Source organism: Protopterus annectens, chromosome 3.part1 (assembly GCF_019279795.1).
Source record: "Protopterus annectens isolate FY-2018-M chromosome 3.part1, PAN1.0, whole genome shotgun sequence".
NCBI classification, from domain to species: Eukaryota; Metazoa; Chordata; order Ceratodontiformes; family Protopteridae; genus Protopterus; species Protopterus annectens.
In genome coordinates, this window is record NC_056732.1 from 1,453,961,450 (window position 1) to 1,453,988,900 (window position 27,451).

The following is a 27,451-nucleotide window of genomic DNA, read 5'->3' on the forward strand; positions in this document are numbered from 1 at the left end:
GGGGTGCTTAACTGGGAGTCCTGGGTTTAGCTGGACTTGTTGGATCCACCAGCTGATTTCTTCCTTTAGACAGGGAAGGAGGGGAATTACTTGTTCCAAGTGATTCAGGTGCTGGGACCAAATGTTTTTGAGGTACCACTGTAGCTTGTGCATATGCATTCTGGCCAGTGGTAGCATAGGGATGGTTGCTGCCATTAAGCCCAGGAGTTGAAGGAATTGCCTTGCAGTTACACTCTGAGAGTGTAGGATCTCCTTGAAGTGGGAGGTCAGGGATAGTACCTTATCCTGTGGGAGAAAGGCCTTCATTTTGTCCATTCAGATTCTGCAACCCAGAAAAATCTTGTCCTGGTCTGGGTTCAAGGAGGACTTTGGAAGGTTGAGGGTGAACCCCAGATTCTGCAGAAGGGACATGGTGAAGTGCAGATGATTTGAGAGGGTTTATTTTGACTCTGCCAGTATTAGGATGTCATCCAGATAGGGGTAAGTCTGAATTCCCTGAGTTCTACAGAAGGCAATGGCCGGGGCCAGGCATTGTATAAACGCTCGGGGGGCAGTGGACAAACCAAAGGACAAGGCAGTAAATTGGAAATGAGAGGATGGCCCAGAGAAACAATCTTCTGTGGGAAGTCCTGATTGGTATGTGTGGGTAGGCCTCTTTTAGGTCCAAGGTGGCCATGAAAGCCTTGGCTGGTATGAGAGGTAGCAGGGTAGGAAGTGGCAGCATTTTGAAGGTGGGCACCTGAGGGTGAAGATTTTGGAAGGAGAGGTCAGAGATGGGTCTCCAAGGGCCTTCTTTCTTGGGAACCAAGAAGAGATGGAAGTAAAAACCTTTTCCTTCCTGTCCTGAGGGAACAGGTTCTATGATACCCAACTTCCACAGGTCTGTCAGAACCTGTGGAAGGAGATGTAGCTGGTTTTGGGGGGGGGTATGGGATGCCTCTCTTTGGTGTTTTTTCTTTTGAGGAGAGGAAATATCCTTTTTGGATTATGGATAGTGCCCATTGATCCGAGGTTATGGTTTGCCAGAAGGGGAGGTAGTAAGGAAGGCATGCTGAGAGTGGAAGGTGGGCAAGGTAGTCACTCATTGTTGGGGCCTCCTCTGTCCTGAAAGGGTTGTCTGGGCTGAGGATGCAGAGCAGCATGCCTTGACGTTGTGGGTCTTCTTGCACCTCTTCTAGATCTGGAAGAGGAAGTACCTGTCTGAGTAGGGTTTTGCCTTACAAAGGTGACTTTAACAGGGTAGTTTCTGTAGTACTTGGGAATGGGGGACACTAGTAAATGTTTTATGTCCTGCAATTCTTTACTTTTTTCTTGCAGATTCTTGAAGAAATCTGCAGATAGTTTTCCAAAAAGGAAATTGTGATCCGGGGGGGGGGGGGGGGGCATCCAAGATCTTTGCCTTGAAGTCTTCTGGAAGATTCTGAAGTCTCAGCCAGGAGTATCTCCTGAGGACAGAAGTAGGTGATGCAGAGTGAGCAGATGCTTCTGCAGCACCATAGTGTATCTAATCAAGTGTCTGGCTACTTGTGTAGCCAGAGAAACTTTGGAGGAGATGGCAGCCTTAATAGGGTTGTCAGGGATAGAAGCCACCATGAGGGAGGCTTGAGAGTCCAAGTCCAGAGCATATTTAGTCATGTGCATCTGATAGGTAATGGCTCTGAAAGCCAATGTGGAAGAGGTGTATACCTTCTTACCAATCCTATCCATAGATTTGCTGTCTTTATCAGTGGGTAGGAGGAAGGTGGAGGAAAGGAGCCTGGATTGCTTATCAGGGTAGGGTGGCAATCACTGCTGGATCTGCCAAGGGTGGTTTGACTAAAACTTTCTGCTCATCAGGCACCTTGAGAAGTGATCTGGACACTTGGGGGCAGGTGATTGCAAGTCTGGGGCCTCAGATGCAGCATTAAAGGCATCCAAGTATGCAGGCAGAACTGGAGGAACAGCAGAAGGGGAGGAGGATTCAACTTGAAGAATCTCAAAATACCTCTTTTGGGTGTCAGTCATTTATGAGGTATCCCATTTGAAATAGTCCTTCACCTTGGTCATGGTCTCACCAAATGTAATATTTTCAGGGGAGAATCCCCCTCAATAGATTCCTCATCAGGAGAATAATACTCCTAGGGAGAAGCAATTTTGGAGGTGCAAGATATGGAGTCCTCTGAGGAGGAAAAGGAAGTATCATGCTCTTCTTTCCTAACCTGAGATGTCATGGGGGGAGGGAAGAGGCTGTAGCAGGCCTAGGGCTAAACAAAAATAGAGTAGTGGGAGATGAGGCTGAAGGCATAAGGGCAATAAAGGCCTGCATCAGGGAAGAAGTGAAGGACTGCCAATCCAGAAGGACTTCTGCAGTGGAGGAGGCATGCTTGGTTTTCTGTTTCATTTTAGCCTGGGTGGACATTAGAACCAGCCTGCAATCAGGTTTAGTAGGAATCGTATCAGAAGTCTGGATCCCACTCGGAGGAACCACAGGATCTGGTTCCACCTCGATGGTAGTCTGTGTCTGGGTAGGCTCTGGGGATGTGCCGGTCATCAGCTGAGCAACAGCTTCCCCAAAGGTTGTCGTTGAAGTTGAAAGATCCTCCGGGCGCCCCTCAACTCCTAAATCAGCAGCTGGTGGGGCATCTGGTAGTGGAGCGGCAGGCAAAGAAGGCCTAGGAAGCTTGGGCTTCTTAAGTGGAGGTTCTGGCGCGGCCTCTGAGGCAGGATCCATTCTTAGGACTAACCGCTTAAGGTGCTGGATTTTTAAGTAGAGATTTAGTGAGGCCAGATGGCTGCATAGGGTCTTTGGCACAAACGATTGACAAATGGAGCAAGTGGTCACAAAAATGCCAGGAAAGCGATGTTTTCTAACTATCACCGTTTATTCACTTTAAACGCAAAAATAAAATACGTTTTTCGTTCCACTAAATTGCGAAACTTCTTCAGAAAAAACACTCTACTCACAATGATGCTTATATTTATAACTTCTTAGGTATTTCCTACTAAATTGGCGCCAAAAACACATCAATTAGCAATTTCATTTACTTAAAGTTATCTTAACCATAAAATATGAAATACTATGAATTTAAATAAATATGAATAAATATATATGAATAAATATTCCAAACTTCTCAAATCAGTGAACAAATTTCAGTCAAGTGCAGGCACACAAATTTAATTCCGAAAAAATGGATCAAGTGGAATGGTCGTGCTCCCGGCCTAAGCAAAAAACACACCTATCATGGGCGTCTTTATGGGGTATCTGGCACCCGCATTGACATTTACCCTTTTTACTTGACATCGTCTATAAATTGCTACAACAAACCAAGCCTAAACAATAACAATCGGATATGAAAATTCAAAACCCAACGGGTTACTTAGCTTTATTGAGACGTCTGATGAGAAGGAACAAACACACGATGCATCGGTTGTCTGCAGCTGAAAAGTTCTGGGGATTGTGCATGCAGATGTCACATTTAAGGCCCCTGGTTTATGGCCTTATGTGTGACATCCCACACAGCTGCAAATGCCAAGCTGAAGCTTTTGTATAGGAGCCGATGTACAAGTCACCTGAGGGCAGGAAATCCCACAACTAGAATACTGCAACATAGGAATAGAAGGACATCAACTATGTTAGGCTGCTGTACATCAACTTCAGTTCTGAGTTCAACACTGTGATACCGATGCAACTGGTGGATAAGCTCTTGAAACTCAGGATAACCAAGCACTTATGTAACTTGACTCTTGACTTTCTGATTGGTAGACTCCAATGGACATGTACTGGAAACAACACCTGTCAATGCATAGTCCTGAATACTGGTGTTCCCCAAGGTTGTGTGCTCAGCCCCTTGCTCTTCACCATTCTTACCCATGACTGCACTACAAAACATAACCCAAACCATATTATAAAATATTATAACACGAAGGTCTTCACTCAACAAACTGTACAGCTGTACAAAATAAATAATAAAACACGAATGACTATAAAAAAACTTTATTACACCAAATGAATACAAAAACAACCAGTAAGCACTTTCATTCCCTTAATGGAACTTCATCAGACCAAGTTGCATCAAAACCCCTGTCATTTAAATACTTAATGACCCTAACAGGTGACTTCATCTTCTGCATCAAATCTGCAGTCAAAATCATTAACTTGATCAATTATGACAAGCTTAAATAATGCCTTATTTTTTCTGTCAAATGTTTTTGTTTTACATGTTATATGTGAGTAAATGAGCATGCAAAAGCAGTGGACAAGCTAGATACAAGTAATGCCCTGGGTAAACATGTAAAACAAAAACATTTGACAGAAAAAAATAATGCATTATTTAAGTTTGTTATAATTGATCAAGTTAATAGTTTTGACTGCAGATTTGATGCAGAAGATGAACTTGATTGGAATGAATATTGCTGACAAATAAGACTAAATGCATGTGCAACCCTGGTCTGAATCACGGAAAATTTTAAAGTTGTTTTGAAAAGTCAAGGGTTAATGTACTGAGCATTTGTAGTAACATGTTAGGGTCGTTAATTATGTAAATGAGAGGGTTTTTGATGCAACTTGGTCTGATGAAGTTTCATTAAAGGAATGAAAGCGCTTACTGGTTGTTTTTGTATTCATTTGGTGTAATAAAGTTTTTTCTAGTCGTTCATGTTTTAATATTATAAAATTTGCTGATGATATCACAGTCGTGGGTCTCGTTAGTGGCGGAGATGAACATAACTACAGGGATGAGATGAATAATTTGATTGCCTGATGTGACAGAAACAGTCTGGACCTGAATGTTAATAAGACCAAAGAAATGATTATGGACTTCAGGAGAAAGACAACAGTTCACCAACCACTCACTATCAAAGGGGAGGTAATAGAGAAAGTCAAAACAACATACATAGTTCTTGGCCTTCACATCTCAGATGACCTGTCCTGGACTGTTAATACCAACCATATAGTCAAGAAGGCTCAACAGAGGCTTCACCTCCTGAGAAAGCTCAAAAAGGCCAGGCTCCCACTATCTGCTCTTACCACTTTTTACAGGGGAGCTATCAACAGCATCTTCACTAGCAACGTCATAGCATGATTCATCAACTGCACAGTTGCTGAGAAGAAGAAACTACAGAGGGTGATGAGGGTGGCTGAGAAAATCTTGGGCACAAACTTCCCTTCTGTTCAAGAGCTTTTCTTTACAAGAGCAAGAAAGAGAACATACCAAATACTAGCTGATTTGACCCATCTGGCCCACAGCTGTTTCTCACAACTTGTGCCTAGAAGGAGGTGCCACAGCTTCTGCTGTAGGAATACCAGATTCAGGAACAGTTTGTATCCTACAGCTGTGACACTTAACTCGGACACCAACCATAATACCTGATATACTGAGCAGTAACCGCCAGTGTTACTGTTATGCAATATAATGGCTATTCTGTGTCACGTCTAAGGTTAACAAGTGCAGTACGATAACTAAACAGCTGCTATTCACTATTCTCTATTCATTCTCTATCTTGGTTGTGGGTATTTATTTATTATTTATCATCATTGGATAATAGGTACTGAGAGTGTTTATGTAATGTGAACTACCTCTTGCATGTCATACGTGTTGTTATTTTCTTTCTTATGTTATTCTTTGATACCGCCGTATCTATGTTATTTGCACTGCATTTCTTTTGTGAGCCGACATTTGTAATTTCAGTTAGGATGCACTTGTGTGGTCCTCAATGACAATAAAATTTCTTTGAATCTTTTTTCAACCCGTATGTTGCTGTGCTGACTAGAGTGGACATATCCCACTCAGAGGTACCATTCGCTTCTCTGTGAAAATGTATAAATGGTATAGACACCTAAGCTTTGATTATCTGTCAAAATCAATGTTGACTTAAGATAAATCCATGTAAGAAAAAGGCAAAGTGTGTATTACTTCCCAACCATCTTGTGATCTTTTTTTATCTTCCACATTAGTTTTTTGAGAGAAAATAGGTTAGAATTCAGCTCTTAGGTGCAGAACCTTGGAATGCTCCTGGACGACATGCTGACCTTGAATGATTAGATGTCTGCAGTAACCAAGTCCTCATATTTCCCCTTCAGAAGCATTACAGAATTAAGCAAATTGTTCTATAGTCTCACCTGGAGATAATAATCCATGCAGTCCACTCACTGGCATCCTCCTGAATATGACTACAGCAATACTTTATACCTTGAGCTCCCTGATATGAACCTTGCAAAGCTTCAGTATGTACAGAAATGTACAGTTAAGGAGCATCTTGATGCAAGCGTATCCCTTGTGATGTGGGACTTACACTAGCTGTCAGTCATAGCTCAGTTGGTTTTAAGATCTTGCCTCTTACGTATTAAACATAGCTTGCTCAGGGTCCGGTCTGTCTTAAAAGGTTTTCAGTTTGCTATCATGTGGTTCACCAGCTTCAGCCCACTGGAACAGTACAGAATCAGCTGGTTGCAGTTCCTTCACTTACTCAACAGCAGCTCTGAGGTACTCACTACTTTTCTGACCTTGTGCCTGTGATACAAGAATCATCATTCATGAACATGCTAAGTTACTGTTGCTTTAGGGGTCTCCTTCAAGCACCCAAGTCCCATGTGCTCAAATACTACTATCTTGCAACCAAGGACTCAGGTGTCTTGTAGTGCTCACAACAAGACCTCATGCTCAAACTTGATCACATGGTTGGAGGAGGCAGTATAGCTATGGAGAAAGAGTAGACCTGATGCACCTCACCTGAACACAGAAGCCAAGTTCGGGCAACATAGGTCCAGCAGCTGTGCAGGTGGAGTGGGAGGGGGTAGAAAGTTAGGATTTCAGGCAGTTATCAGGGGGGGATTTAGGTTTAGAGCAAGAGGGGAGTTTAGTGTTAGGGAGTGATGGGGACTTTAAATTTTAAGGAGCAGAGGAGCAGGAGGGGAGTTTTAGGCCTTGGAAGTAATCTTGGACTTTAGGTTTAAAGAGTGGGAAGGAGTTTTTATGTTTAGGGAGTTGGAGGGGAGTTTTAGGGCTTGGGAGTGATTGGTGTCTTTAGGTTTAGGGAAGCGAGTATGGAGTTTTAGATTTAGGGAGCAACTGGTGACTTTAAGCTTAGGGGGAGAGTTCTGTGGTTAGGGTTAAGGACTGGGTGGGAGTTTTAAGGTTAGAGTTTGTGTGCTGGTAGTGTAGGGCTATGCAGATCAGTAGGGTTAGGAGAAGGAAGGTCAAGGTAATTCGTCTATGACACTTCCATGAAATATATTTGGAAATTGGAGCACCTGTCAAAAAAATATGTGGACAGAGGAAAGATATGCAGCCTTCTCACAGAAAGCACACCAGATGAGAAACAAATTGGAGAATTTGGTATTATGAGGTAGTAACATTATCCAAATTCGTGAAATTGAAAGTTTTAGATCCGCAACTTCATAATTTTATATTCTTATTTCTGTTTACTGTTATTTTAACTTTACTGAGAAACTACCTTGCTCTAATTTGTGCATTAATTTTATATTTGTTACAGTGCTTGAGCTGAAGTAGCTAAATCAGATTCTACTTCACGTCTGTGACATTACTGCAGGTCTCCCTTCTGCTTTAGATTGTTTACTATGTGTCACTGCCATAACTTCATGTGGTCATTTTTAACAGATGCATTTTGCTTCATGGTACCTTGTTGGCAGATTATTACATTGTTATTCTTTTATGGAGTCCCCTTTCCTTTCCATTGTTCTGCTCTTATATTCTTCTCTCTTGTCTTTTTATTTATGTATTGAATAATGCTATTGAACAGTAATGAACAAAAAATAAGAAAACATGAAACAAGAAACTTGTAAACAAAGGTTCATATTTTAAGTTGAATTATATTGTTCTAATCAGAGAAAACTGTAAAATACCACAGGAAATGAGCAACAGAGTGATGTTTTTCATGCCAGCTTTAGTGAAAGCTAACTGAATGGTGTCTTGGCATTACTGATAGTTTGATCAGTGTACGTCAGTTGTTGTAGAAGTGACCAGCATTAATAATTATTTTTTTGTTTGTTTCAGTATGGCAAGATGGAAGAAATGGCTGTCATTCTGGCTCAAACTCTTGGCCAAAATCTTGGCATCTTCACAGATAAGAAAAAGGCTCTTAATGGTAAGGTGACAACAGACCTACATTTTTTTTCTTCAGGAGTACTATATATAACATAATTTCCATCTATCTTGCTAGAAGTGCTGTTGTCCTCCTAGAGAAGAAAGTCTTGGTGTCCGATATCATAGGGAACATGATCTTAGGAATTCTGTAATTATAGCGATGTGAAAGTTTGTCTAGGATTCACTGCAGAAGACACTGATGCTGGGAAGAATCAAAGGCAAATGAATAAGAAGTTGCAGAGGCTAAAACAGACAGTATTTAATGAAGTAATGAATATAAATTTGCAAGACTTAAAAAAAAAAAAAAAAAAAAAAAAAAAAAGCAATGACAGATCTGGTATGGTATGATAATTGACATCATGAAGCGTCAGGCTCGATTAAATGATTAAACAAGAAGAAAAAAAGTGTAATGCTATAGGATGCATATATAATATAATGATACAGACAAAATTTATTTTGTGGAATCGTTAATTTTTTAAGATGCACAAGTCTTTTGCAGAAGGTAACTGGATTGTCATCCATAGGTGCCAAGATCAACACAGCCACTTCTCAGTGCTTCTGAATTTTGCATCACATGTCATGAGCAGTCTGTCCAACATCTCTTAGTTCGTTTATTTTTTTTTTTCATACACCTTTATTGAATTATCACTTGTGACATAGGCAAATTTACATTTATATAAAAGTAATCAAAAGATATTAACATAAACATTATACTTCCTATATATCATATAACCTAAGCAATATTACATAAATTATTCAATTCCTGCCTTTTTTAAACAATAAACATTTGTATTAAACCATCAGTTACTACATAGGCAATCATACATTTACATAAATGATAATAAACCACACCAACACAATCAGCATTTTACATCACAAACCATACTGACATGCTCCCAGTTGTAAACATTATGCATCACTGATAATCTACCCAATCTTTCTCACTCAAACATTACATAGCTCATTTAAGTCCTGCTGGCTTTTAGACCTCATTCCTCCCACAATTCCCATTTTTCCTATGTAGTTTGCTCATACCCTTTCCTAAAGATCTCAATTTCAGTTGCTTTATCGATGTTAATATAGTCACTAGCGTTGTCGCCTCACAGTAAGACGCTGTCTGGTTCGATTCTCAGCTAGAGCGTCTTCTGCGTGGAGACATGCGTGAATGGGCATACCTTCGTTGAAGGTTGTGCGTCAGAGCTGGTAACTCGGCACATAAAAATCAACTACCAATCATTAGCGGACCAGAGTTCCGCTGTGGCGACCCCTAACTGGGAAAAGCCGAAAGACACAACTATAGTCACTACTTCCATTACAGTTGGTTTAGATTTTGATGTCCATTTTCTAGTAATTGATTTTTTTGGCAGCCACCATTATTAGACACAGCAATGCCTTACCATGTCTAGGCAATTCTGATTCTTTAACATAGCTCAGAAAAATCATCTCCCTCATTAGACAAATCTGCCCAGCCAGGCATTGCATCCCACAGGGAATCCTTAAAATCCGCCAACTCACCACACTCCTGGAAAATATGATGTCCTTCTGTTTTCATGTTGCAGTATTCTAAACATGAGGGATCCTCCGTCTGAGGCGACCCGAATGTCTGGCCCAAATACAAAAGCTTAGCCTGGCTGTTGTATGGTGTGTGGGACATCACACGCAGGTACCACAAACTGTGGGCCATAAATGTGATGTCACATATACATTACATTTATGCCACAGAGACCTCTGAACTTCTCTCCCACTAGTCGAACTTCAGCTCGCTCGTCCTGCCAGTTTCTTCAAAAAGATAAATACCCCATTGGGGAATATTGTCTATTCGTTGCTGTTTATTTAGTTTTCAGTTAGTTGATTCCATTTATGTCATCTCAGAAGGGAAAATGTAAGTGCGGATGTCAAATTCTGCACAAACATAGCCACAACCTCTGCCTGTTTTGTTTAGGGCCTATCCACAACTACAAAGTGTGTTCCATTTGTCAGACATTCGTCCCTAAAACTCTGCGCAGTAATCTCACAGCCCTTAACTTATTCGTGGAAAACCAACATCTTAAGTGTCTTGCTTTGTGTATGGAAGCGACTCCTGCTGTTTCGGCCGACCTGCCAAGAAAGAAGGCCAAAGTAGCTGGGTCGGAAAAAACGCCTGTGCCTCTTGGTTCAGACATCCCGCCAGCTGCCGATCTAGGGGGCTGAGGTATGTCTGATGGCTTTGGCGTCTTCGGCGGGTACTATGTTGGACACCGCTCTAGTTTCTCCAGCCTGCAAGTCCATGGAGGTACAAACGAGGTCAGCTCCCGATGTCGGGGGGAACCTGTTTTGCCCAAATGGCTTAGAATAGCTTCCGTATCTGAGGAAAGCCCTACTAATCCTCTGATGTCCTCGGATCCCAGGCCTGCACCTCCTCAGCCTGGACCAAAGGCCCCTTCTCTAAAAAAGGAGCAAAAATCTAAGCATTTGTCTGCTCCTTCAGAAAGTATTCCTGATTGGCAGGCATTTTCTTAATCTATTTTCCAGGCCTTCATGGCCCTTAGGCCTGCTTCCTCTGTCAGCTTTGAGGCCCAGGCCTGCTTTTATAGGCCCATTGCCCCATGCACAGACACCTGAAGATGACTCTTCATCTTCCTCTTCAGATGAGTCCCTTTCATATTCCTCACAACTGGCTTCCCCCTTAGGATATTGTTCTCTAGAAGGAGATTCCCCACCTGAAGGCATCACCTTTGAGGAAAACTACTTACAAAATGAGGGAGCATTTCAAATGGGATTCCTCACAAATGACAGAAGTTCAAGAGAGATATTATGAGCTTCTACAGATGGAATCCACCTCTTCCTCAGCCATTCCTCCAGTGATCCCAACCTACTCTGACACCTTTGCCTCAGCTTCCAAGGCCCCAGAATTTCAGCCACCAAACCCAAAAAGACCAGACAGGTTCTATAAAGTTCCTGTTGATTTCATATTTCTTATCAAGCCTCCTATGGCAGACCCTGCTGTTATTGCATTCTCTCCAGATAAACAATCCAGACAGATTCCCTCCTCTTCCTTGCTCCTGTCAGATAAAGACAGTAAGATGATGGATAGGTTAGGGAAGAAAATTTACACATCTTCCACACTGGCCTTTAGAGCCATCAACTACCAAATGCATACGGTCAGATATGCCTTGGACCTGGCCTCACAAGCCATGGAACAACTGAATTCTAAAACAGAGTCTCCCACCAAGACACAGGTGACTTCCACCCTTTCATTAGCTGCAGAGGTCACTAGGCACTCTATAAAACACAGCTATGATGCTGCAGAGGCATCAGGCAGGTCAGCTGCCTCAGCCTCAGTCCTCCGTAGGTACTCCTGGCTCAGGCTACAACCATTGCCTGATGATTTTAATAGCAAAATTATGGACACTACACTGGACAATAACCTCTTTAGAAAGCAGTCAGTAGAACTGTTTAAAAACCTGCAGGAAAAATGATTATTTATGTATTTTATTTACCGAGAAATTCCGACTGGACGCAGGTCGTTTTTCAGCGGATGCCCAGGGAGAAAAGCTCCACATCATGTACATGATAAATAGAGATACAAAGTTGCAGCAATAGTAAACAACATTGCAGGTTGTTGGCTTTAATACAATAACAAGATATTAATTATCAACAGTATATACAGTAAATGTTGCAAGTTAAGATAGTTTCTTGTCGTTTATAATATTAGTAACAAAGTTGTCAGACAAGATTTTAAAGTGTGTAAAGACAACTAGTTAATTCTGACTGTGGTTTGTAGTGGCGGTAGTACAGTTGGGTAAGAGTCTAGGTGGGGGGGGGGTAAAGGTGGGGGTGTTAGTCTGGATTAGAACAAGAACAAAGCCAGTGCAAATTTAAGTGGAATTTGAGCGCAGTCTTGAAAAGGCTGCTAGAAGGTAGAGTAGTTATAGAGGGTGGAAGATTGTTCCAAAGTTTAGATATGGTACATAAAAATATGGCTTCGCTGAATTTTTGGGTTTGATAACAGTGAGTTGATTTTTGTTGCTTGATCTTAGGGGCCTAGTGGAGTGATAGGGTTGGAGAAGGGTTTGAAGGGAAGGGATGTTATGGGGGTGGTTATTAAGTTTATGAGCGAGAGTGAGTTGATTAAATACCTGAATTGTTTGTACTGACAACTTTCCAGTTGTACAATTGTGAATGATTGATTTATTTTTTCTGGTACATCTGTAAAATCTGGCAAGTGTTTATTTACTCATTGTTCTCTTGCTAAGGTTTCTTAGCTATACATCCTAGTCCACTCTGAAGTGTACTACTTTACCCCCCCAAACATTTCTCACTGTACTATTTTAAAATAACTGCATGTTGCTGCCTTAATGCATACCCTAAAATCTCTGCTTCTCTCTATTCCTAGTTACCTTCACTAGCATACTGCAGCTGCTGCATAACGGTGTCTACAGGATGCAATTTGGCTACCACTCTCTCAGCAAAAACTGTTTTTCTCCCAGTAATTGAACAGAGTAGGTTACACATATAAAAACATTTGTTAAGCTTACTCTTACAGTGCTGTGTAACTAAACGAGTCACTATTTTTGTCAGCCATAGGGCTCTTTTCTACTTGAGTGTTTACCTCCTTCCCCTGTAACTAAAGTACACTGACTCTTACATTAGTGTCTCCGACCCTAATTTTTACAGGTATACCTTGTACCTTTCTGGCTTTCTACACAAACATAGATTTCCTGTATCAAAGTTTTACTTTCTGACATTGAGCAAGTAACCCTTGTAAAAATCCTCAAAAGTGTATATTGTTGGTCTAACTTTCCTGCTAAACATAAATAACATTAAGTGCTGAGTGCAGGTTTTAGGCCCTTACATTAAACTTACCTCTGGTGTGGTGTCTTGAGTCAATCAAGGTCCCCCTCTAACCACTCCTACTGCCTTCTCTCTTTCCCCACCCCCATTTTTCCTCAAACAGGTTAAACTGCTACAACAGTAATTTTACCCTGCACTCCCTCACATAGCCCAGAAAATTATACCCTGCAGCTATTAATTTATCCTGCAAGTGTATAACATATAGATTAAAAATAGCCTAAAAATTTGGTGTAAAAAGAAACAAATGTAAATGCAGCCAAAACGTTACCTTAACATACCATAAGCCCAGGGAAATACTTAGAGTCAGTATTAGCCCTGCTCCGCTCGCCCTCGCTGTGCTCGTGCTCACTCTGCTCCCCTCCCTGCCTCCAATTCTCACCCGCCCCCACTACTCCTACATTTAAACTAAGCTCAGCCACTCCCCTCATACTAAGAACCAATCATTGAACAGCCCTCCTCCACACCCATTTTTCTTCTCTTCCATTCTTCTACACCCTGTTAGCACAATCAACCATCAAATTTGGCCCACCCCCCTAACAAAATGAAAACAAGTAAAAAAAAATACTAATTACCCTAATGTCTATACTATTTCTATTTTACTATCTTACTGCCTACGAACAAATACTTGACCATGGTATTCACTACCCACAAGGTCAAACAGACACCCATGACTACACACATAACACTAAACACTGTGCCATCCCCAGCAAACCAAATATACAACCCTCAATAATATATCACCCCTGTAAAACCACAAAACACAATCCTAATGCCAAAGACTATATAAAACTAATAAACAAACTCCTAAAGCTTAGAATATCCTGTCACTATAACCTTATAACACACGGGGATATTCATCCCAACCCTGGCCCACCCACACCCAATAACGTCCACTCCCCTACCACAACCCCCACAGTCAAGCTACCTATTTTTATTCCCACTAGTTCCCTCCTAGCATTTCACCTAAATATTAGAAGTATTAACAATAAGATTCTCAACCTACATGCCCTCCTAGCAACCCACTCCCCAGACATTGTGTCTTACGGAAACCTGGCTAAAACCTAGTACTACCGACAATGAGATACTACCCCCAGGATATAATATACACTGGTTAGACCATGCTACTAAGAAAGGAGGTGGGATAGCAGTCCTTTACAAAAACACTCTAACTGTTAATAGAGACACCATTCAACTACCCCAATTCAACAATGCTGAACTCCTCATAACCAAATTACAGATTAACCAGTACAAATGTTTAAACATTGTCTGTGGATACATTCCACCAGGCAACAACTTAAATACCCTAGTGGATATCCTGTACTGGTTATCTACTACTTATCCCCAAGAAACCATAGTTCTTGGTGAATTTAACACTGACTGGCATCCCTGCTCCTATGAACCCCCCCCCCTCACTCCTATAAACTTATCTGGGTTTAAACAGACCATAACCTCTCCCACTGGGATAAACAAACCGACCAACAGGGAAAGTATCCTGGACTGGAGCCTAGTTAACAACCAACCCCAACTGTGTACTGCTGGCACTCTCCCTGACAACCTTAGCGACCATTTTGTAACCTATATCATAAAATATAAGGTAGGAAACCCTTACCAGACCAAATATAAAACAGTGAGAAACAGAAAAAACCTTGACACTGCAATATTCCTAAATGAACTACAAACAGTTGACTGGTCAAAACTAAATAAATCTACCATTAGAAGAGGCTGTAGCTCACTTTAACACTAAATTCCTAAGTATCCTTGATTTCCATGCTCCAGCACGTACAATAAAAACTAGATCAAATACAGCACCATGGCTCACAAAAGATACCAAAGCAAAAATCAAAACTAGAAACAGAGCCTGGGCCAGCTGGAGAACAACCAAAGCCCCACTTGACCATCTAAAATATCGTCAACTCAGGAATGGCACAAAAAAATCTATTTTACTGGATAAAAAAAGCTTCTACCATAATCTCCTACAAAAACACCAAAACAACCCCCAAAAGTTCTGGGCAGGCTTAAATCAACTACTTCATCCAGAACATTCTACCACCCCCAACCTTGGCTAACCATACCCATAGTTCCCCAGAGACCATACCTAGCGCTTATAATAACTTTTTCACCGAAACAATCCAATCCCTAGCAAATCACCTAACCTCCACAAACTTAAACCACACGCCTAATTTATCCACAGATCACCCTGAATTTAGCCTCCAACCAATATCCACTAATTTTATCAAAATTCTCCTAAAAGAACTATAACCTGCCACCCTCGCTGCTGACCTCCTCCCTGCAGAGTACCTACAAATAGCTGCAGGTGCCATTGCATATCCTATTTCTATCTTTATCAAAAGAACCTTATCCGAAAATGCTATCCCCTCCCTCTGGAAAATATCCCACGTCATCCCACTCCATAAAGGTGGTAGTGCTACAGACATATCCAACTATAGACCCATTGCCATTCTTTCCCCACTTGCCAAAATAATGGAGAAATGTGTACACAAGCAACTAATGCAATACCTTTCACAGAATAACTTACTATCCAACTCCCAGCATGGTTTCAGGCCATACCACAACACTACCTCAGTCCTCCTTTCCTTTACTAATGTCATAAACCAAAACAGAAATGACAATAGGCTAACCTCCGCCCTCTTCCTTGACCTATCAAAAGCCTTTGACACCTTCATTCTTTCTCTAAAATCCATTTCCCTCAACATGCACACTATCCAGTGGTTCCAGTCCTACCTAACTGGTAGACAACATGTGGTACTATGGCAGGGCAAACTCTCCAGTCAGTTACCTCTCACACTTGGTATCCCTCAAGGCTCCATACTAGGTCCACTTCTCTTCTTTATTTTTATCAATAATCTTCACAATGCTATCCCTAAAGCTGCCTGTATTCAATATGCAGATGATTCCAGTCTCATCAGTTCAGCCACCTCCCCATCCGAACTACAAATCTTAACCCAAAATACATTTAACACTATTGAGAACTGGCTTGCCAGCCAATGCCTACTACTGAACCCCAATAAAACTAAACTTCTACCCATCACCCCCACTAGTAGATCTGCCACACTTTCATTCTCCGTCACATCTAACAATGGCACCACTATCTCCCCAGATCAACACACTAAACTTCTAGGGGTTATCATAGACAATAATCTCAAATTTGACCTACAGGTCAACAAAACCATACAGGCCATTAATAAGAAGCTTGGATCACTGTATAGAAACAAGACACTCTTAACCCCACTGGCTAAGATTTAAATCGCCTGATCACACCTACTCTGTACTCTTTTATATGCCTCACCTGTACTCTCAAACCTCAATAAAGCCGAACTAAGTAAGCTGTCCCATACCTACAACCATACTGCCAGATTCGCCACTGGCTCCACCTATAGAACCCATCACTGCCAGAACCTGAAACAACAATAATGGCTAGAACTGCCCAGCTTAATTCAATTCAATCAACTCCTAATAGTGCACAAAGTTCTGTACCACCCTAAAGATACCCCCTCTCTTATAAATATTATTAAGCCATATAGCAACCTGAGATCCCTACGGTCAGCTGACAAATTACTGGTCCAAACTCACAAAGCTAATAACTCAGCTGGTGAATCCCTGTTCACCAACTTTGTTGGCAAAACCTGGAATGCCTTGCCAAACTATATAACCCTACAATCCTCCAAAAGTCTCTTCAAAAAAAACCTCAAGCAGGATCTCAACTTGAACTGGCTATGCCCATGTACCAACCCGGATTAAGTTATAAAAAAGCATAATCAGTAATTATCATAGCATAATCAGTAATAATCATAACATCTAACTATATCACCATGCTACGAATCCAATCTTACTTGTAATTGCATCTGTCCATGAGAACTGTGAGTCCCTACTAGGGAACATTACTAAACCAATGTACATAAGATATATTACCACTTTGTTTTTATATATTCTAATTGTTTTCTAACTTCTTGTGTAACCTTTGTATGTCTGTCCATGAGAACTGTGAACCGCTACTAGGGAGCACTTCTAAACCAATGTACATAAGGTATATTACCACTTTTTTATATTTTCTAATTGTTTTCTAACTTCTTGTGTAACCTTTTGTATGTTTGGCTATGTGGAGCATTTCTCCCTGGGCCTCTGCTGAAAATGGACATGTATCCAGTTGGACTGTCCTGGTAAACAAATGTAAAATAAATAAATAAGTGAAGGAGTTGTGGGAGTTCTAGCCAGTTTAGTTCTTTAAGGGAGATACAATGATGGCTGTGGTAGGAGGTTCTAGTGGCAAATGTAGCAATTTTGTTGTAACAAGCATCCAGCTTGTGTAGGTCTGTCTGTCTAAGGTTGTTGACTATGGGGGATGCATAGAGTAGGGTGGAGATTAGCTGGGAATTGGCTATGGAGATTCTAGCCACCTTGGTTAGGAATTGGCGGCTTCGATATAGTGCACCAAGTTTCTTGTGAACTTTTTTATTGTGACAGATATGTGGGTGTCAAATCTGATTTTGTTGTCTATTTCCACACCAAGTAATTTTGTGTGATCTGATGGAGAGATGATGGTATTGTCTTTGGCGACAATGTTGAAGTGGGGGGTGTTTTGGGTGGCTTTGGAAGGTTGGAACAGGAGAAGTTTTGTCTTACTTGGGTTGAGTAGGAGCTGAACATTGGATAGTCAGCTTTCTGCAGAAGAGAATGATTCCTGTGTGATTTGTTGTAGTTCTGGTAAAGTGGGGGGGCAGAGCAGATGAGAGTAGAGTCATGTGTACTGTATAAGATATGCTTGTGTGGTGTTAGTATGTAGGTTGTTAGTGAAAAGTGAGAATAGCAGAAGGCCAAGGATAGACCCTTGGGGAACTCTGAGAGTAACTGGGAGGCAAGGTGGTAGGTTATCGTCCCAGATTAGTGATTGCTGCCATCTGTGTACATAGCCGTGGAACCAGTTGCAGGCTGATTGTGAGAAGAACAGGTTGGGGAGAGTAGAAAGTAGTAGCTCAGAGATACCATGTCAAAGGCATTTGAGAGATCTAGAAATACAGCAGTAGAGAAGAGGCCATTGTTTTTGCGATGAAGTATAGTGTTGGTGAAGGAGAGCAGAGCGGAGGTAGTGCTGTGATATGGCCTGAAACCATGTTGGGTTTTGGAGAGGAAATTATTAGCTAGGAAGTAGTTGGAGACCTGAGTGTTGATACATTTTTCAAGTATCTTGTAGAGAGGGGAGAGGATAGCAATGGGGCGGTAATTGGAGAAGTCGATGGAGGGGGTGCCTTTGTTGAGGGCAATGATGTATAATATTTTCCATATCGAGAGAACATAGTCTTCTGTTATGGAATGGTTGATTAGAACTGAAATTGGGTAAGCTAGTGTATTAGCTGCAATTTTCGAGTATTCACAGGGGAGGTTGTCAGCTGCGAGTTTGGTGGGTTTAGGTTTTGACAATAGTCTTTTTATGTTGGAGGTAGGTACCGAGATGAAGAACAAAAGAGGAGTGGGGGGTTTAGGAATGATTGCCTACCTGAGTTATTTTTTGTTAGTCGCCAGTGCTTACAGGCCTTATCTCTGGATTTCATTAGGGTTCTGGTGGTCTTTTTTAACCATGGGGCATGTCTGGATCTGACTTTGGCATTTCTTACAGGAGCATGGGTGTTTAGGATGGAGAGGAAGGTGCTGTTGAATAAGTGGACAGCCTCATCTAGGTTGAGGTATTTTAGTGGTGACCAGTTAATTTTTTGCAGGGAGGAGATGAAGGAGTTGGGGTTAAAGTTGGACTTGTTCTGTATTTGCCTGTGGATAATGGGCTTGAGACTTTGTGTGGTGCCAAATTAGGAAAGTGAGGGAGTGATCACTAAGACTGAAAGATAAGCAGCCAGCTAGGTAAGAGTGAGGGGCTTTGTTGACTAGGATCCAGTCAAGTAAGGTATGATTGTTAGGGTTTTTGTTGATTTGGGTAGGGGATTGGATAAGTTGAGTGAACCCATGGAGATTAAGGTAAATGGTTGGGAGATTGTTATTACAGGATAGCCAGCTGATGTTAAAGTTGCCGAGAATGATGGTTTCCTGGGGTAGAGATAGAGTAGCCCAGCTCAAGAGATTTTCTAGGGGTGTAATATTTTGCCCTGGTGGGAATTAGCATCCTATGATATTGATTGTTTTGTTTGGGTTTAGTTTGAGATTGGCATAAAGGATTTCTTCATTGTTGTTGTGAGGGGCTGATGTGTTCAGGAGTTGAATATTGAGGTGGTGTTTAAATATCAGTGCTATACCACCTCCTTTTTTGGACAATCTGTCTACGCAAAGGATGTATTCAGGTGGAAGTATTTCCTCACTTTTGATGTGAGGTTTGAGCCAGGTTTCAGTTAGGAAGAGAATATCTGGGGAATATATTCTTATGCTGGCATGTAGTTCTTGGATTTTATTGCGTATGCTTCTGATGTTTAGGGACATTATAAGTAGGTCTGTTGTTTTTTTGTTGGCTAGGAGTTGAGTTGTGGGGGGGGGGTTGCTTGGACTAGGGTTTGTAGTTGGGTTGGATTTGGGAGGACCAGGGTTTGGATGGATGTCTCCAGTGAGGGCTAGTTTATGGAGGGTATTTAAGATATGTTTTATATACATAGTAAATTGATTATGGTATCTTAGAGATATTTTATTTTTGAGTGTGTTAGGTGTTTGGTAATGGAGTGTGTGTATTGGGAGGGTGTTTTTGGTGGCAGGGGTTGTGTAGTTATAGTGTAAATGTTTGAGGGAGGGTGTTGAGAGAGTACAGTGGAAATTGTTGGGGCATGTGACTGTGGAGCCTTGGTAGGATGTAATGTGAGCTAGAACTATGCAGGTTAGGATTGTTATTATATTAGGTAGTAGCATGATTGTGTTGGATGTAGGGGGAGGGGTGACTAGTGGTGTAGCCTAATTGGTGGTAATTAGGGGTGGGGTTAATGCTAAGAATAAATGTAGATGTACAGGGGGTGGGTGGGAATAAGGGGCAGGGAGGGGAGCGAAGTGAGCGTAGCAAACGGATCGGGCTAGAACCCCCCATGCTAAAGATTGCAGGGTAAGTGTCTAAATAGCCATAAGTGTCTTAATAGCCAAATTGTTAGGAGTTATTAGAATCTAGTAGGGAAAAACAATCTATAGACCTGATTTCAGTTGTGTCCTTTCTAGGTAGTTTAAGTACCCTTTTGCCTCTATTTTACAAGTGGGCAATTCCAGTGTATCTACTGGGCTACCTTTTTTTATCTTGGTTTTACTGATAACTAAAAAGAAAAAGTTTAACTTGGGAATCTATTTACAGCTGATGGGGGTGGGGAGCAGCTGCTGTCCCTAGCTGTGGGTAGAGCCAGTTATTTCTGCTTTAGACCAGGTACTTTCTACAGTAGCAGGCTAAGAGGGAAACGTAGCTAGCCACCTACAGTAACTTACTTTCTTTTTAAAGCCCTTGAGTCCTTGTGGCTGGTTTCTTCACTGCAGATGTGGTCAATGGCCAGGTATTCAGCAAGTGGGGGACTGAGAGAGAACCCGTTCACAGGGACAGTGGTCACTAAATGAAAAGATGGAGACAAAAAGAATTATTACGTTAAGGTCTCTGAAAGGGGAATGAGAGAGAAGTGCTGTAAAAAGTAACTGAAATAATAAATTATCACCCAGGCAGGAAGGGTATTGTTAAGAGTAGCAGCACGTTTTACTATTTCCTTATTAGTAACTTATTTTCGTTGTAAAGCCCTTGAGTCCTTGTGGCTGGTTTCTTCACTGCAGATGCAGTCAATGGCCAAGGATTCAGCAAGTGGGGGACTGAGAGAGAACCCATTTGCAGAGAGAGTGGTCAAAAGAGCAAAGAACTGCAGGACCTTAAACACCTTTTTGTCTCACCAGTGCCTAAGTTTCATAGAAACTACATTGCTAAACCCAGATTTGTCAAGAAGGCTTCCGCTCCACCTTCCACCAAACCCAGAAAAGGTGTCAGAAAGCCTTCCTCATCCAGGCTTACCTCCTGTCAAACTATTCCAAGACAGCCCTTTCATGATAGGCCTAACAATGTGTGACTGTCAGACCCCAACACTCCATCTTCCCCTTTCTGCCCAGCTCTCTCACTGTCTTTCCTTGTGGCAACAGATCACCTCAGACAACTGGGTCTTGTCAATAGTGGAAAAAGGATATTTCATGACCTGGAGGGAAAAGCCTCTCCCAAAGGGTATCCCACACCCACCAAAGGACCAAATTCATCTCATCCCACAAGTCATTCAAGATCTTGTCAGACAAGGTACTATTCGAGGAGTCCCTCCAGGACAGAAATGTCTAAGTTTTTATTCCAGACTCTTCCTAGTCCAAAGAAAGGATGGCCCATGGAGACCTATCTTTGGTCTGTATCTTCTAAACCCTTTCCTCCATGTGCCCACCTTCCGCATGCTCTCCCTCCAAACACTTCTTCCACTCTTGACTCCCAGCTCTTATCTGGCCACTTGAGGCCTGAATGATGCATATCTTCACATTCCTATCCACCCATCTTATCAGAAATTCCTGCATTTTGCTGTGCAATCCTTGCACTTTTAGTTTACTGCCTTGCCCTTTGGTTTCTCCACTGCACCAAGGGTATTCACAAACTGTCTAGCTTCTGTGGTGGCCTTTTGCAGAATAAAAGGTGTTCAAATCTTCCCATATTTAGACTATCTTCTTATCCAAGCAAATCATCCAACCACTCTACTAAGGCACCTACAGTTCACCATCTCCCTCCTCGAAGGCCTAGGTTTCACAATCAACCATCTCAAATCCTCACTTACTCCCTCTCAGGGCCAGGTGTTCCTGGGTTGCAGAATAAGAACAGATTTGATGAAGGCCTTTCTGCCACTAGAAAAGGTCATATCTTTGTGATCACTTGCTTCCAGGACCTACTCCTAGCCAGCTGCATTTTGGTCAGGGAATTCCTATGCCTCCTGTAGTTGAAATTTCAGTGGTACCTGAAGAATGTGTGGTCCCAATACGACCACCCACTAGTGTTTCAGGTGCCATTCCTTCCCTGTCTCAAGAAAGAGATCTTGTTGTGGATCCAGCAAATTTACTTGAAACCAGGACTAACATTACAACCACTCCCTGCGGTTCATCAGATGTACACAGATGCTTCAGATCTGGGGTTGGGAACAACTATGAATGGACTGAAGTTTCAGGGCCAATGGGACTCCTGTCTTCAGGAAAAACACATCAATGTCAGGGAAATTATTGCCTTCATCCTAGCCGTAAAAGCATTCCTCCCCCTAATACACCCAGGACCTCTAAGAATCTTCATAGACAACACCACAGTCCTGTGGTATATCAACAAACAAGGTGGGGCAAAGTCATACTTACTCTGCAGGGTGTCCATTCAAGCTTTGGAAATGGCTACCCTTTCCAAGATGATGCTGCAGGCAGTTTACATCCATTCTCCAAACAATGCTCAGGCAGATGCCCTCAACAGGTCATTATCACAGAATCATGAATGGATGTTGCACAGGGATATCTTCCTGGACATAGTCGACTGGTGGGGTACACCACAAATCTGTTTACCTCCTCTCAGAACAGACACCTGAAGCTATTCTACACAAGAACCCCTCCCCGTCAAGTCTAGAGAGTGGACGCCTTCTCATTTTCCTGGAAGGGGATGTTTCTTAATGCATTCCTCCTCTTCCCTCTCATACAGAAAGTCCTGCTGAAAGTTCAACAGGACAAACCAAAAATCTTGTTGGTGACTCCCTTTTGGCCAAGGCAGCACAGGTTTCCTATACTTTTTTCTCTAGCCAAGGGCAGTCATCACAGGTTACCTCACAGGGTGGACCTCATCACACAACAGAAGGGATCACTTATCCATCCTCATCTCCAAACCTTCAGACTAACCCTGTGGGTGATAAACTTTTGAGCCCTTTTAGACACCTTTTTTCAAAGGACATACTTTATGTCCTGCAGGAGGCTAGGAAACCCACTACCAGGGGATCCTACTTATTCAAGTGGAAAATATTCTCCAGTTGGTGTCTTCACAGACCCCTAGATCCCTTTCAGGCAGATGTATGTCTAGTTTTGTCTTATTTGTGTGAACTCCTTAAGTCTGAATTTTCCTATTCATCAGTGAAAGTTCACTTATCAGCTATCTCTGCTTGCTTACCTCTCAATCCACCTTTATCCAGATTAGAGGTAAAACTTTTCCTTAAGGGAGTACTTCATATCAGGCCTCCAAGAAAACCTATCCCTCCTCCTTGGGACCTGAACTACATTCTAGAAAAACTCACCACTGTTGCCTTTGAGCCATCAGCACAGCCATCTTGAAGATGTACACTTGGAAAACAGTGCTTCTTGTGGCCCTAACTTTGGCCAGACAGGTCTCAGAATTACAAGCACTTATGGCTAACCCACCATACCTGATATTTCATAAGGATAGGGTCTCCCTTCATATAAACCCATCCTTCATGCCTAAAGTGGTCAGTGAACTTTCACTAAACCATTCCATCCACTTTCCCACGTTCTTTCCTTCCCCACAGAATGACGGTGAGCGAGTGCTTCATTTCCTTGATGTTTGGAGACTTCTTAGATTTTACCTAGATAAGACTAAGAGCATCAGAAAGTCTAAGCAGTTGTTTGTATCTTTTCAGCCCAGGGCTCTGAGGAAAGCTGTATCCAAGCAAACAGTATCTTCTGGGATTTCAAACACTATTTCCTTTTGCTACTCCTTTCATGGAAAACACCTTCCTTACACTGTGAGGGCCCACTCCACCAGGGCTGTGGCCTCCTCAGGGGCCTTTTTCAAAGAATTAGATACAGCCACTATCCTGGAGGTAGCCACATGGTCGTCAGTCCACACATTCACTAAACATTACAAGCCGGACAATATCTCCAGGGCTAGGGCAGGTTTTGAAAAAGCCATCCTGCATGGATTCATAGAGAGCTCCTCTTCTTCCACCTCCCATAACACATACTGAATATTGGTTCTTTCCCTTATGTTTAGAGTACTGCAACATGAGAATAGAAGGACATAGAATAATTGTGTAAAATCTTTCCATAACCATAGATGTCCTTCTCTTCCTTGTTGCAGTATTCCTATCCCTCCCTCCTACCCTTATTTAGGACCTCTGCCTCTTCTTTTTCATCCTGTTCCTCATTTTTCCCCCTGGATGGTACCCTGATCAGTTACCCTTAGACTATTGTCCTTCTGGGGCATTCACTTCTGAGGTCTGTGCGTGCGGACGTCACATTTATGGCCCATGGTTTATGGTACCTATGTGTGATGTCCCACACACCATGCAGCAGCCAGACTCAGCTTTTGTAGATGAGCCTGATGTTCAGGTCACCTCAGGTGGAGGATCCCTCATATTTATAATACTGCAGCATGGAAGAGAAGGACATCTATAATTATGGCAATTTTTGATTTTACTCAACTATTCTTTCCCAGTTACCTCTTTCTTCCCCGTCACACCTCCAATATTTACTGACTGCCTGAGGAAAAATTCTCTAAAGTCTACTTGGGGTATAAAAATATCTGTGTAAACATTTCCAGGCAAAAATCCTAAATCTTCTAGATTTTGTTGCATATTTGGGAGACATATATATCCTCCCATTGTTGGTTGGGTGAATTGCTTATCCAGTCTCTCTTCCCAATCCTTTCTAACCTCTTCTGATAGATTCTTATAGTTATCATGCAATATTTTATATGCTGTACTTATTATTCCTTTTCTAAATGGCAGCTTCTGTTCTAGATTCTATTACAAACTCGAACTGTGCTGGTCTTTCTTTTAGGACCGCCATATTTCTTTCTGTTTGCTTATACTCTGATATCATTTCCTGATAGGGAAGACAATCTCTAACCTGCAGTCCAACTAAATTCTTAGCATCTTCTCATTCAATCATCTTTCCCTCTTTAGTTATTTGCTCCCAATACTTTGATTCCTTTGCCAGTTTTCTCCAATAAATTCAATCCTCCTTTTGCCTATTGTCTGTATCCATAATTGCAGTCATTCCTATCAGCAGAATCCACTTTCTCCATTCCCGTGTTGGTTTAGTTCTTAGAATACTTTCTGCTACAGTATGAATATAATATTCTGCATGATTATTGTTATTCTCCTTAAAGGACTGCATCCAAAATCCCAGTCTCTCCTTGTTTCTTGAGCTTCCCGTGTTTCACCATCATCATTTTCCACTTTGAATTATAGCTTTTCTGCTTGTGCTATGTAAAATACCCTTTCAAAATGGGTAATCCCAGTCCTCTTTGTTCTCTTGGAAGAATCAGCTTATCTCAATTGACTCTTGCCATCTTCCCCACCCAGATAAAGTCATTCAGCTCTGTATTAATTGCTACCCACAGCTTCTCCTCTAGTTGATAAAAATATGCCTGACCTGCTTATAAGACTAAAGAGACTAAAACATTTTAACTGCTTGTATCTTACTATCCATATCCATATAACAAAGCTTCTATGTTCTTGTATTATCTTTTGTTTAGTCTCTTCCCACATATCCTTAGCTGCCACACTAGAATAATTTTTAATCCATACTCCTAAATATTTAATTTTATCATATCCCCATAAATATGGGTATTCCTGAACCAGTTCATGTGTTGGTACTTAATTTACTATTATTGCTTTTGTTTTAGCTTCATTAATTTTGTGTCCAAAAAAAAACCTGAAACTGTCTCAAAATATTCCACAACACTGTAATGCCTTTTTCTGGTTTTCTCAGGTACAAAATAATATCAACTCCAAATAAAGCCAGTTTTTCTTGAGTAGCATATCAGTTATATTCTTGAATTTCTAAGTCCCTTATTTTCTTTCTAAATATAATACAAATAATAAAGGGGAAAGAGGACTCCTCTGCTCAAGCAGAATTTATAAAAGAAGACCCCACCCACTTTAATTTTTGCCTCCAATCCGTCATATATTCTCCTAGTCAGCCTTATAACTTTTATAGGAAATGCAAATGCTTCCATTGCCCTTCTCATAAAGTCCCAGCTTACTCTGTCAAATGTGTTCTCTGCGTCAAGACCCACCAACAACGATATATTCTTACATTCTGCTTCCCTCTGGATCATCAGTGTTCTATTAATCTTGTCAAATGTTTGCCTCCCCGTCACAAAACCACACTGATTCATATCTATCAGTTTTGGTATCACTTTTGCCATTCTTTAAGCCATTATAGACATGAACACTTTATAATCATGGTTTAGTATTGAAATGGGCCTGTATGAAGCTGGATTTGATGGATCTTTACCCTCTTTAGGTATTACAGCTATCACTGCTTCCTTCCAGGATGGTGCTTAATTAACATCTCTTAGTTCTTGTCCACAGCACAAACTGAGTTAAATTTGATAGCAATTAGTCCTTTAACCTTCAACAGATCTTTTCTTTAAATGCCATTCAGGGTTTCGTATTTTTTTCCACCCATTTACAGCACATTAACAGCTCACTATAAAAGATAACTTCCTTCATGCAGAGACAGATCTTGGCATCAAGCAACCTCCTGCCGTGCTTGTTGCATATTGTGAAGTGACTCAGCACTTCTGTCTGCCATTACTGCCATGAGGCAGCCAACCCGATCTGAAGGAAAGCGCCACAAAAAGCTCACCATGATTGAAAGTAAGCTCTGACAGAAGGTAGAATGGCATGAGAGCCTTCCTTCAGCTGTACCTTCTTAATACATGAATGCAAAATCTCAGAAAAGGGAAAGCAGTATTCAAAGGAAATCCCACGGGGGTGCAAGAAAAAGTATAGGTAGACACAAGACAAGTGGAACTGTAAGTTGGACTTTTTTCCTCCCTCCCCTTTTCGTGTATTCCCCCGCTTATTTTCAAAACAGACATAATCTTGTCAGACCAATCAGTCTGCTGCTAGTAATGTTCCTCTCTGGTGTTGATGGAGGTTGCCCTGACTTGATAGCAGCATGTTAATTAAGCTTCATGTCGCAGGAATCATTAATACCAAATAAGTCTTCCAGTGTGGCTTGTACTTAGCATTTACACATGGGATCAATTGCCTTGGTCTCCAGATTTTGATCTCACTAAAGTTTCCAGGAGAAGATGCTAGAGTTCATTATACTTCAGGCTTCATTACAACCAACAGGCCAGAGTTACTGGCCATTATGTGCACACTAGCCAGGTTCATAAATCCAACTTAGATGTTAAAATTGACCCATTAATGGTACTCATCTCTAAAATGTGTGCAGGTACCATAGATATTAAAGTTGTAGTATTAATCAGGCTGAGATAGAAGAAAGGGTAGCTAAAGCTGTTCTTCTGGAGTCTGCCGGGTTTTTTTTTTGTCTTTCTGCTACCCACCGCTGACCATCAGCTCTCCTGCCCAGTTACTGAATTGGCCCATTCCTTGTTATTTCCAGGGGTGAGGGTCAAGTTACCCAGGGAGAGCTCATCATACCTGACATGGTATGTTAATTCCACCCCCTCGCCCCCATTCTGGATTCTGGCAATCCAGCAAAATATGAACCTGTGCGGTGAAAGTCTTCCCTTTCAAGACGATGTGTCTATTTATGAGGTCTTATCTTTCTGGGTTGTGCAGTGGGATATTACAAGGCTACTCCCCACC

At 41.6% G+C, this 27,451-nt stretch overlaps 1 protein-coding gene across 1 annotated transcript in view; it reads left to right on the plus strand.

Moving 5' to 3' along the window:
- ADAM22 (ADAM metallopeptidase domain 22) overlaps positions 1 to 27,451 on the plus strand; it is a 2,281,988-nt gene that overhangs the window by 1,341,079 nt on the left and 913,458 nt on the right. The window contains exon 13 of the mRNA XM_044066314.1: positions 7,992 to 8,082. Coding sequence (XP_043922249.1) covers positions 7,992 to 8,082 — 91 coding nt within the window. The remainder of the gene's footprint in view (positions 1 to 7,991; positions 8,083 to 27,451) is intronic.